At 40.8% G+C, this 12223-nt stretch overlaps 2 protein-coding genes across 2 annotated transcripts in view; one reads left to right on the forward strand and one right to left on the reverse strand.

The window, feature by feature from the left end:
• The window catches only part of LOC115354312 (inositol-tetrakisphosphate 1-kinase-like), a 578973-nt gene that overhangs the window by 438452 nt on the left and 128298 nt on the right, over positions 1 to 12223 (reverse strand). The gene's annotated exons all lie outside the window — the stretch shown is intronic.
• On the forward strand, positions 4233 to 6935 carry arf6b (ADP-ribosylation factor 6b). The gene is made up of 2 exons (XM_030044671.1): positions 4233 to 4381; positions 4642 to 6935. The coding sequence occupies exon 2, from the start codon at positions 5318 to 5320 to the stop codon at positions 5843 to 5845; it is 528 nt and encodes a 175-aa protein (XP_029900531.1). The 5' UTR covers positions 4233 to 4381; positions 4642 to 5317; the 3' UTR covers positions 5846 to 6935.

Here is a 12223-nt window from a genome sequence, read left to right on the forward strand (position 1 = left end):
TCCTGTTTGACAGTGGTATAAATATGAGTTTGGACATTAATGGAAAGTCCCGTGTCATCTTTCAGTCTTTCACCATGGGGAAACCAACCGTTCAGCCTCGAAGAGACATGGTTGTTAACCTTAACAAAAGCTTTTTTCTCTTCATTTACAAAAAAACAAAAACAAACAAAAAAAAAAAACTTCACAGCACAGTTAAGCACAGTCAGAACAATGATCATTTGATGAAGTCTGTGGTTATGAAGTCTCAAAATCAAACTTTTGGCCGTGCAAACCATCAACATGTTTTCCAGGGGCTCTTGTTAAGTTCAGGGTACTGTAGCTCAAAAGCTGGTTGCCGCCACCAGGAGGTTGAGACTTGGACATGGGCCCTTCAAGAGGACAGTGACTCCAAACATACATGAAAATCAACAGAAAGAGTTGAGGCACACTAACTCAATGTTTGGCCATCCCAGTCTCCAGATTTGGACCCTACACTGAAAACATGTAATTTGAATTGAAGAAGGCAGACCGCAAACCTATACATCACTGAAATTTTATGAATAGAGGAGTGCTTCAAGATCTTTCTGAAGGTTTCCTCCAACCTTGTCAGACTTTGCATGAAACATGTACTGATCAATAAAACTTTCTGTGTTCAGAATTTTTTTTTTTTTGCATTAAAACAAAAGTATACAGCACCCCCAGATGTTTGAGCCTAAAATGTGACTCATTGAATATGCTGTTGATTTGTTACACCAATTTTTGATCATTTTCATGACAGATGGCAATAATTCTTGAGCTGGCTGTGTATCCTCAAAGCATTCGTGGCACTTTCCCACTTTACACACAGTATGGAGTTTCAGAGTTGCAAATGCTCCATCACAGCTTGGTCAGATATGAGACTTTTCTCTGGACTAGTAGACACTGTGTTAAAAGGTTTACTAAAACTATTTTGACTAAAACCAGTATTGGTTTTGTTACTGAGACAATATTCATGAATAGCTATGCACTGAGCACTGAAGGCGCATCGATCTTCATCACCACAAACACAGATTTCACATGCCACTTGTTGGACACTGTTATCCAAAACACCCCATAGTACAATGAGAGCATACATTTCAGCATCAATAACCTACCTTCATGCAGCTCTCTGTCCCACTATTGTTATAATATCTTGATTAAAATGTAACATGTACTGTAGTTACAGTTTCTTAATATGCCATTCTAACATACTGGTGGTTTGCCTTACCTTAAGGAGTAGCCCAGCTTACCCCCACCCAGAGGTAAGCTGAGCCAAAATATCAACTTGTTATTTTGAAATAGCAACATCCATAGGAAAGCATTGTTTTTAATATATGCATAATACCCTTAAATAAAATTATCCAGTCCAATCATGAAAAAAGTCTGGAATTTTGAATGTAAAAAGTGCAGGAGCTTTGTAAATAAATAGTGTCTTCCATGGATATTGGATACATGCATGTGGAGTATGTGTGAACACATAACTGTGCTCTCAAGTGAATGCACATGCACATGCATAACTATATGCACATGCTTAAGAATGTTTAAGTGTGAAAGGTTGAAGTTCAAATGGTGTGTGTGTGTGTGTGTGTGTGTGTGTGTGTGTGTTTGGGCACTTATGACTGAAAGTGTAATGTTTGTGTGTTAAGTTTGAAAAATTCTTTAGATAGTTGTTCAGTTAATTGAATAAATGTCACCAAACAGTTTGGTAATGGTCAAAACACAAAGTTGTTTTATTTCCCGTCTTATTTTGAGCTCAAAGAAAGCTTAAATCCTCCTCTTTCCAACTATGTGTCAAACTCTAGGTGTGTTTGGGGGTGCAACTGAAAATGAGATTAGGTCACATTTTAATAAAACACATGCCTCCTCAGAAATCTGTGATGATCTTGACTACATGGCAAGTTAACTGATCAACAATGATTTTGACTACAATGAAATGACGCCTTTCACCCTGATTAACAAATTAATTTTAAAATAAAAATGCATGACACAAGTGCTGTTAAAATAGAGACAGTAAGATGGTTTCTGTCATTAAAGCATACTGTTTAAGAGGCTAAGTGAATGAAACCCAGTTGGTGAAACATTAATGATCAGCCACTCACAGTCTCCTCTATGGTTTTAGTTATCTGAACTCTGCTGTAAATATTTAATAGCCTGTCTGTCACTGTCACTTCTTAGCAAAACAGTGAGGTCTAAGTCATTGTCTGCCTGCCAGTCCCATGCAAAGCATCGAAAGACATAACAATATACTGTCATTACAGTCATTCTGAATCTCATTGCAATAAAGACTTACAGAGAACAAATCTTGATCTTCTTTTATTTAATTTCGCCGCTGCCTGTAAACAAGGACCAGTGAATGAAATTATTGAATCCTGAAATTTCATCAACACCACAAAAAGCAACAAAAAATCCAGAGTGCTGTGAATTAAGTTGGTCAAGAGATTAAATGAGATACATGTTGAAAGAATTTGGATACTCTGTAAGACAGAGAACCAGATGCATCAAACAGCTACCACCTAGAAGAGAGTGAGCAACAAAATCAAATGCTAAATCGATTGACCGGTGAGTCTTATTTTATTTTATAATGTGACTCAACACTGATTTGATTTTGAGGCTTATTGACCGGAAAGCAAATGGGATGTGATCACATAAGGGATTACATTACTGAGGACTAAACATCAGATTATTTCCATAGTGGTGATGTCTCGCAACACTTTATTAAACTAATTTAAATTCTGCCTCTCTGAGGATTCAACAGGTTATATGACACAGGACATTACATCACATGGATTACACTGCTAGCAAGGCCAGCAGTGTAAAGGGCCAGCTTAATCTGAACTCTGAAGTCAGAGTATTATATGAGGGTAACTGTGCAGCGGCACAGCCTGCATCACAGGGCAATGAAGAAACTCAAGTCTTACTGCAGTAGCTCAACACCCATCTCTGGGGTAAAGACTCTCTCTCCTCTGCCAGTCACAGAGAGAGAGAGAAACCAGGAAGCGTCAAGAGCCACGTGGAGGGGTCTGTGGACAGCAGAATGAGAGCTTTTAACCTACCATACATGGAGCTTGACAGCTTGAAGTTGAGATTAACACCATCTGTGAGTGCTTGGACAAACATACATTCAAAGCGATGACAAACCTCATGGACGGCTTGGCATTTGCAGACATATTGTCATGATTCAGACAATGGGACCATTCAGAACACAGCATCGGTTTCTTTTATCCACACATATCCTTGTGCTGCCTGATGCTGGCAACAACACAACTTAACCCTCCCATTATCATTCAATGTTTAACATCTTGAGGTACATACTTTCCTGGCTTCATATTTAATGACTTTTCCTAATTTAATGGGGCCAAGTGGGTAAACATAAAATTAACATCATTATATGGTTTCAATGGTCCGTACACATTTTGTACACATTAGTGTTCCTTTGGGGTCAATTTGACCCCAGGCTTTTTAAGCTGTGTGAAGCATGTGAGAAATATCAACATTTTATATAGGGCCCTCACAGAACATAATCACACCTGTAGTGGTGCGAGAACCAGATTCCCACAAGAACTTTGATGTACAAGGGGGCAAGTGAGAAAGGTTGTGTTTTATCTAAAGGGCTATTTAGGTAGTCAAAAAGACACATAAACTACCTGACACATAAATATGGGTAACATTTTTATTATAATCATTTTCTCAAGGTTTAAATTGCTGGGGTCAAACTGACACCAATTGATAAAAAATGTTGGCAAATTTGAAGGCAACAGGAGGGTTAAAGGCCACAGGTTTTTTTCAACTAAAAAACATTCATTACAGAACTTTCAGAAAGGCAAAAGCTAGAACAGCACAGACAAAAAAACACTACAAATCCATTAAAAGGACTGGAAATAAACCACATGAAAACGAGATGCAGCTTAACTACCACTAGGTGGTGCTATTGAGACGCACATATCCGCAGAGAATACCACATAATTTTGGCTGCTGAATAGATTTTCCCCCATGATATTTTTTGAAGTTATTGGTAATATTAGGAGTTAATATATGCAATTAAAATTCAATTCAACAGTGAGTGAGAGAGAGAGAACATTCTATCCTTTACTCTCTCGAAAACGCATGCACTTTGAAAAACGATACCGAATATTTAAAAAGATACAAAAAAAAAAAAAAAAAAAACTCGTTGGTTTCATTTCATGAGATTGTATTTCATTCGGCTGGCTGGATGCTCCAGACGGTGAGAGCTGAGGCAGGCGGCGGCTGAATGAACCAGACGGGAGGAAGTGGCGGTTGATGCAGCTCCACACCTTTCCGGTGAAGCAGCTCTGCGACCAACTCGATTCAAAGGAGAAAGACGAGAGCTGGGGAAAATTATCGAGAGAGGAGGGGGAATCACAAGGTAAATTGCCTAACTGTTATATTTTTATTCGGAGTTCAATTTAGAGAGACTGGGGACGTGTGTTTGGTCGCTACCGCACGTATTAGTTTGATTTAATAGCGATTAGTTTGCAAAAGCCAGCTATCATTAGCTAGCTACTTAGCCAAGGTTAGCTGCCAAGGCAACAAGCTAGCTAATGCTAGCGTGTTAGCCGCCGTTAGCTGTCTTTAGCATTAGCTAATTTGGGATGTCTCTGACACTCCTCCCAAATCTCTTTTCAGGGGGACAAGACGTGGAGTTTCGTGAGTGAATAAATGTGTTGCTGAGTCACTGAGGATTTTGTCGAAGACCCCCCCCTCCTCCCCGGAGCGGAGAAGTTGACCAGCGCGACGCTTGATGGAATAGTTGCGGAAAAATTGCTTTTCTCCTCCGGTGGTGCTGAAAAGAACAAGGGCGCACCCGGCTAGGAGGACCGCCAGACACAACCATCAAGAGGAATTCACAAGTACCGCAGGCTTTTCAGGGCCTTATGTGGTGTTTCGCCAGACACGCCGCTTCTTCCTCCTGCAATTTGTAATCGTCGCGGCCTCTGTTTTAAATGCAATTTCACATTGATCTGGGCAACACAATGAACCTTCTGCAACAGCTGCTACGAAGTTGTTAGGGTGACGGTAATCGTGCCATGCTCTGTACAGGCCCTGCAAACATTGTGGTACTCTGAACATGAATGCCCCTGCACCTCATAGGATCCTTTAGCACAGACTCACCAGTAACGACCCTCAGTACAGTTTTCAGGCTTCACATTTCTAAAAAAAACATTCACATGTTTGTCACTGAGCCATGTTCTCCCAAGTAAGCCTGTAATCAAGCAAACGATAATCCACGTGAAGAGAGGCGTTAGTGCGGCACCCCGCAGTTTTTCTCGTTGGGAGTGAATATTTATGCACAGAGGTCAAAATGGGGAAAATGCTCTCAAAAATATTTGGCAACAAGGAGATGAGAATATTGATGCTTGGACTTGATGCTGCTGGCAAGACAACAATTCTTTACAAACTGAAACTCGGACAGTCGGTCACCACAATCCCCACAGTTGGCTTCAATGTCGAGACTGTCACTTACAAAAATGTCAAGTTCAACGTCTGGGATGTTGGCGGCCAGGATAAGATTCGTCCTCTGTGGCGACACTACTATACAGGCACTCAAGGGTTAATTTTCGTTGTGGATTGCGCGGACAGAGATCGCATCGATGAGGCAAGGCAGGAACTTCACCGCATCATCAATGACCGGGAGATGAGGGATGCCATCATCTTGATATTCGCCAATAAGCAAGACCTCCCGGATGCTATGAAGCCACATGAAATCCAGGAGAAGCTCGGATTGACCCGCATCAGAGATAGGAATTGGTATGTTCAACCCTCCTGTGCGACTACAGGTGATGGACTATATGAGGGATTGACATGGCTAACCTCAAATTACAAATCTTAATGATTGAGTGCTGACTGTTTTAGGTCAAAACTATAATAAAGTTGCAAGTAACAAATAACTTCTCGAATGAGTATGGTTAAGAAAAAGTTGATTATCTTCCATTTATTTTTAATACTATGTTTACCCCATGACTAATTTATCTTTAAGTGGGTTTGCTGGCTTAAAGTTTGCTTGTACTCTGTAGCAGGCCTATTATCACATTCATTATTTTGGGGCTTGCTTGATGAATACGGAATTAATTGGTCCTAATGTTAAAGCCACAGATCACCGCTTTTGCCTATTCCTTTTCCTGTTTTATATATTTTTTTCTAATGAAGCTGGAGTTTTTATCTTTTCATTCTGGACTAAAGTTAGTTTCATGGTTCTTAGGTCTGGGTTGCTGATGAACATGGGTTGTTTTTCTTTTTTTCCCCCACAAAGGTGAGACCTTTTATGTCAAGTAGCCTACTCTGAGGGACTTTCACACTTGTTTTAATACAGTACTGTGATTTTAAAAAAAAGTATTTCTTCTCAATGGTATTGACAGCTGCAGGAAATAAGGAAAGCGTTCATCTTTGCTTACATTTCATTGTCAGCGTTCTTGAAATCAGAGAAAATATGACTTGAGACATGTTTTGTTACCCACCCCCTGGATCCCCTTATGTGGGCTATATAGTTAATTGATTGACCTTTTTGTGTCATGTCTTGATACCTAATTGTGCTGAATATTCAACAAATAGGCCTCCAGTAACTCTTAAACATGCTTGTCAGGATGCATCTTTAGTTATGGGTAACATTGATAGTCATGTAGTCAGTTGACTCAGTCTTTCCAAAGGAATGTCATTCAGCTCTGAGCTCTTCTCAATCTGATACCACAATTGATTAGTCTCAGTATTGGGACATTATATGATAGCCTATATCTGTAGCATGAGTACGGAAGTACAGTAACCCTACATCAGAGTCCATCTGTCGTGCAGTCAGAAGGAGTCACTTACCGGTGAGATGTTGAAGACGCCTTTTGGTGCAGCTCCTACTCCTATTTTGACTGGGGGAACCATGTACAGAACAATGTCATTGTAATGTCTTATTAAAAAAGTGATTTTAAATCTGTCATGACTTCTTCTTTTTTTTTTTTTTTTTTCAATCAACCAGAGGGAAATTCTGAGTGATCAGGCAAGTGTCTGCATTCAAATCAGTCATACAAATCAAGTATTTAGGTTTTTAATATGGGAATATCATAAACAGTAATTTGAAAAAGCTATTATGGAAAAGGTTCATGAATACTGGAGTAAGTGCAGGGCTTTAAGTTTCTTGATTTTTGGTTGTGTGAAGATTGTATGAGATAAATTTCTCATCTCATTAGCACCCTTGCCAGTGAAAGGGAGAATGTACAAAACAGGAAGTCCACTGCTGGCTGTTTTGGAACAATAACAGCCACATATGTTTGCATGGGAGTTTGTTTTTTTTTGTTTTTTTTTTTTTTTTTTCCCGGCTGGGGGGGGGGGGGGGGGGGGGGGGGGGGGGTTAAACAGCTGAATTGTTAAAAATTCTTTTAGAATGTCGTGTACTTGGTATTGAGCCATATTTGAGTTGATGCAGAGCTGTCAGCTGCTTCCTGACTGCTTTTGGTTGAAACTGGCAGTAAAAGCAAAGTCCTCCAGCCCCAGTCATTTCTATTCAGTGAGGATCCCTTTGACACTGATGTCTGTTCAACTTAGCAAATGTTATGGGCAGTTACTGAGAGACAAACACATTTTACAGATTAAAACAAACAAACAAAACTCAAGTAATACTGCTGATTAGTTATACAAAACAATTTTATAGTAGGCTATATGAAGAAACACCAAGGGCTGATTGGACCAGTTATCATGCTTTGCTAAACATGGAAGCAGATTCAAGACCAGGTGGGAGGTTAGAGCTGTACCCCCTCAGCCTTTTGTGTATAATGAACCTCTCTGAAAAGTCAGTCACAGTGTAATCCATCACCGATCTGTGGTGAAGGACAGAGGATATCCAAAACCCCACAATGTTGCTACCTGACAGCGCCTCAGAAAATCAGGCCCACATTCCTTGAATCGTAATTTCCTTAGTTTTAAATCTGAATGACCTTATCACAGTAACTGCAAAAGCAAAGTGAAATGAATGGTATTAACAGTCACTGAAAGTATTTTAGTGTTATACCCCTTTAAAAATAAAATAAATCTAAAATTAACAGTACACCATTAAGTCCATTAGAGGCAGACACCACTGAGGCATAGTAGGGGAATGCCTTAGTTGGTATTAACGCTGATTAACAACAATAAAGAGAGTGTTTGCAGTCCTGACAATGACAGGATTGATGGTGATAAATGTGGGCAGAGCTTGGTGTTTGGGGCAACAGAAGATTAGTTAGTGTTATTCGACAGATTTTCTGAGGATATTTAGAAATCTCAAGGACACTCAGTGTTCTGTAGCATTTTACACATGCACATAAAACTGGCACTATGCAAAAAAAAAAAAAAAAATTCAAGCAGCATTCAAGGACAATCAGATGCTGGTATCCACGAATACACATCAACATCCATAAACATTTGGCTGTTAAATCACAGTGGCATTTTCTGTGCGGGAAGAGCCATTGCTTTACAACCTGCTGCAGAGGCCTCAGGATGTTTGCTTTAGCACCACAGAGGTTTCTGTCTGACAGGTCAGGTGACATAGGCATATATGATTCCAGAGAAGATGTTTCACACAAACCACACACCACATGCGACAGTGATTTACAGTACTGGCAGATGAAAATGACCATCAGTTCATCTTCTCCTCAGCATACATACACACACTACCAGATGAGCTAGTATCCAAGCTTCAGATGGTATTTGTGCACACATGCTCTCAGTTGCAGCTTAGTCAAGAGCCTCCATTAGAACACTGATGGCAGCTTAATTGGGCTGTAATGGCCACTTTGGTTCCCCTCACTTCATTACAACCATATGATCCTCACAGCTTTTATTGGTGACACAAATGCCTCCAGGGTGAGGACAGAGACTGTAAGCAAGGTTTTATGACCCATCTTAGACCTCCTGGCCCTTCTGTCAACTCCCTCCGGGGTTGGCTGGAATTTCTGGGACTTCCTGAGAGGAAAGGTCAGGATTGGGCTCCATGTAATAGAAAAAAAGGCATTTGCTTTGTGGCTGGGTGATCAGCCTCCCTCTTGCTTATGCAGCAGTGGACAGGCCTACGTTTGACAGTGATCACAAAGGCGGGGTTGAGTGTTGTGTTCATTGAGAATCAGTGCTACCCTTGCTGTTGCACAGCTACAGGTTCTTGGAGCTCTGCCACTGGCCATTCAATCACATGCTTCAGCAATGAAAGCAGCAGGATATTGAGCACTTGACTCTGGCATCATAATTCACAAAGCACAAAGGTAATTGCAAGATGTGTAAGCCACAGTTCATGCAATCCTTTCCACTGGCTTGTTCAAAAATGTATCTTAGGCAGCCAGAATGCCTGTTTGTTGGGGCAGTTCCTATGGTAACGGCCCAGTGGGATGTGTGCCAGTGTGGCGTGGTAGTTTTGGTGTCATTGAGGAAGATGACTGTTGCAACAGTTTCCAGTAGTGGAGTTCCTCTATTCTACTTGGAAAGCGGAAGAATGGGAAGAAAACGAAAGAGGCCACCTATCTGTGAGCAACTTCAAAGCTACATTATATGCCCTCTTCCTCTGCAATGGTGACCTCCTCGGCCTCTACTAACTAATGTTTAACAAAGTTTTAAAACTGCTCTGAACCACCAGTGTTTACAGCAATCTATATTTTGCCTGTGGTTTTTAGTGTCGAGGTTTGTGATCGTCACTTCTCTTAACTTCCTCTTGACTCAGAGTCACACTTGTGCAGGTAAAACATCACCACGCCCTTTGGGATAACCGCTGTGCAAAAAGTTGATGCATGTAGATACAGATGCGCACACACTTAACCTTATAAAGCCATTTGTATCTATATATGATACACATTTTCAATTCTGTTTTTCGTTTTCAGTTTAATCAATACTTGACCAAAATACTGTTGTATACTTTTGAACACTTCCCCTGTTCACCCTGGACCATACCATTGGCACTTCAAGTACATATCATATATCATTCACCAGAAAGGTCGTGTAATAACATTTTTTTTTTTTTTTTATGTATTTTGTTATAGGACTAAATAAAGGGTTCAGTTTCAAAAAATTGGAATTTTCTGCCAATTCTTTCATAGTTCAGGCTTTATAGGTTTAAACTGTTATGAAGACAGCTCGTTTTACATCTTCAGAAGAATTTGTGTGGACACCTACTTTGCCCTTAACCGCATTTCACAAAGCTTGGTTCAGTGATTGCTTTTCCTCAAGGACAGTAAAACACGAGTTACCCCCATTTAGTTAGCATGCCTCTCTCTCAGGTCATCCTCGCTCTGTCAGTAGTTTCAGTGAGTTGTTAATAATGAACACACACAGAGTTCAGTTTGAAACAAGCCCGGAAGTGGCTGAAAGTTAGTTTTAGGTTTCCTGCTGAGGTTAAGACTCAGTGCAGTGGCAAATGCATGCCCTTGGCTTCCTTGTAAAATGTGTGAACCTACATCGACGCACTCCTTCCTGTGTACTGATATGACTTTGAGATGAGAGCTTTGACAGCAGGTTTTGCTCAAACAGAAAGTGCGCTGATTTCAACGTGGATAAGACTATGATGTAGGCCCATTAAATAAGTTTGAAGGTTTGAGGCTAGAAAGTCCAAGGTGCACTCTGGGCATTGGTCCAAGTTACATTCCATTCATATCTGCAACTGAAGGTTACTTTCTGTGGTGAAATTAGAAATTCAGAGGACCAGCACAGTTTCATTATTATATGAACGACTAAATACTGGGAAGGGTATATGAAATAACTGATCTTATGAGCAATTAGTCATACAGTCTTTTTGGAAGCTGTGAAATTAGTGTTAATTGCATTATGATCGTGTTTTTCAGTATTAAAAATCATCTATTCTAAGGTCCATTACATTTTTCCACAGAAGCCTGGGGTTTCTATTTATATTCCTTTATGTGAAAGTGAAGTTTGTCCTCATGGCTCCTCTTGAGAATTGCAGGGTGGCTATCACAGCTGTGTGAACCTAAAAGCAAATCTGATTTATATTTGTTCCCGAACTCCTATGTAGTGTTTATGCAGCTGCTTAAGGCAGGGAGTGTAGAAGATCATTGTTGTGTCTTAACCTTCACACCTAGAGATTTAAACAAAGCTACAGTATAAACTGTAAAAGGGAGGGCAGGCATTATAGATGGTACTGCAGCTTGTGGACTGCACCATTTCTTGGCTGCAAAGGAGGATTCTTGCAATGCATCAAGCAAAATGAACTCATTTGGATGTTTGACCTTTTCTCTTACCTTTTACTTCTGTGAGTCAGCGAGCCTTTTGTTTGCTCTGTATATGTATCCAAGACTTACTCATACAGCATGCATGGTGTTGCCCTCTTACTGATTTGGCTTTACACAAGCCATGACTTGTTCAGTCAATGACAATGTTAACTGACTCATAATAGAACTGAAATTTGATTTTACTGTCAAAGTGCAATGCAATATGTGAACTGCACCAGCCACATCTGCTCACACTTTGAGTGACAGATATGATGGACACCCATGCAAGAGCACCTCAAAGTTTTCCTCCAGCTGAGCAGTTTCCCACTACACTGTCACACTCCCTGACTGACAACGTCTGCACATCTGATAAGACTGCTGTAATTACAGAAGAGTCGGTGTTCGGAGTGACAGTGCGGCTGTATCAGACAACACTCAGAGCCTGGAGGAATCTCAGATCTATACAAAGTCAGGCGCCGCTGCTCACACACAATCGAGGCTCAGACTACTGAGAGGTAATGACTCAGGGAAACGCTGCATACACATACATGCTGCTCCCTCCCTTCCCTTCCCAGCTCTCGCCTCAGCATTGGACCGCCACACATCTTAATGATGACAAATACAGCACCATTTCACTAGAATGCCGTAGGGACAGCAGTCACAGGCAGTCAAGTGTCCTATGGCCTGATTCATTTTTATTGATGCCATGCGTGAGTCAAGTAGCACACAGACCATAGATATGTCCACAATATTCAAGCCAAAGTTAATGACAATAGATGCAAACACAATAGGATATAAACAGTCCCTGCCACTCCTTACTACCTACAGCAGTGCATTATTAAACAGGGATGGAAGGGGAAAAATGTGCAAAATATTCTCATAATGCTAGATTTGTGTCCCCTCTCAAGAGCAGCACAGCTGTCTTAACAGCACCCCCGCCCTCCTCCTGCTTCCCTGCAGGGGAGGTGGAGGTAGCGGTGGGGGCCTGGGGGGTGGAGTCAGCATTGTGATTCTATAAGCTAGCGTCCTGTCGGGCTTTGCTCCAT

This window comes from Myripristis murdjan, chromosome 22, assembly GCF_902150065.1.
Source record: "Myripristis murdjan chromosome 22, fMyrMur1.1, whole genome shotgun sequence".
Taxonomy (NCBI): Eukaryota; Metazoa; Chordata; class Actinopteri; order Holocentriformes; family Holocentridae; genus Myripristis; species Myripristis murdjan.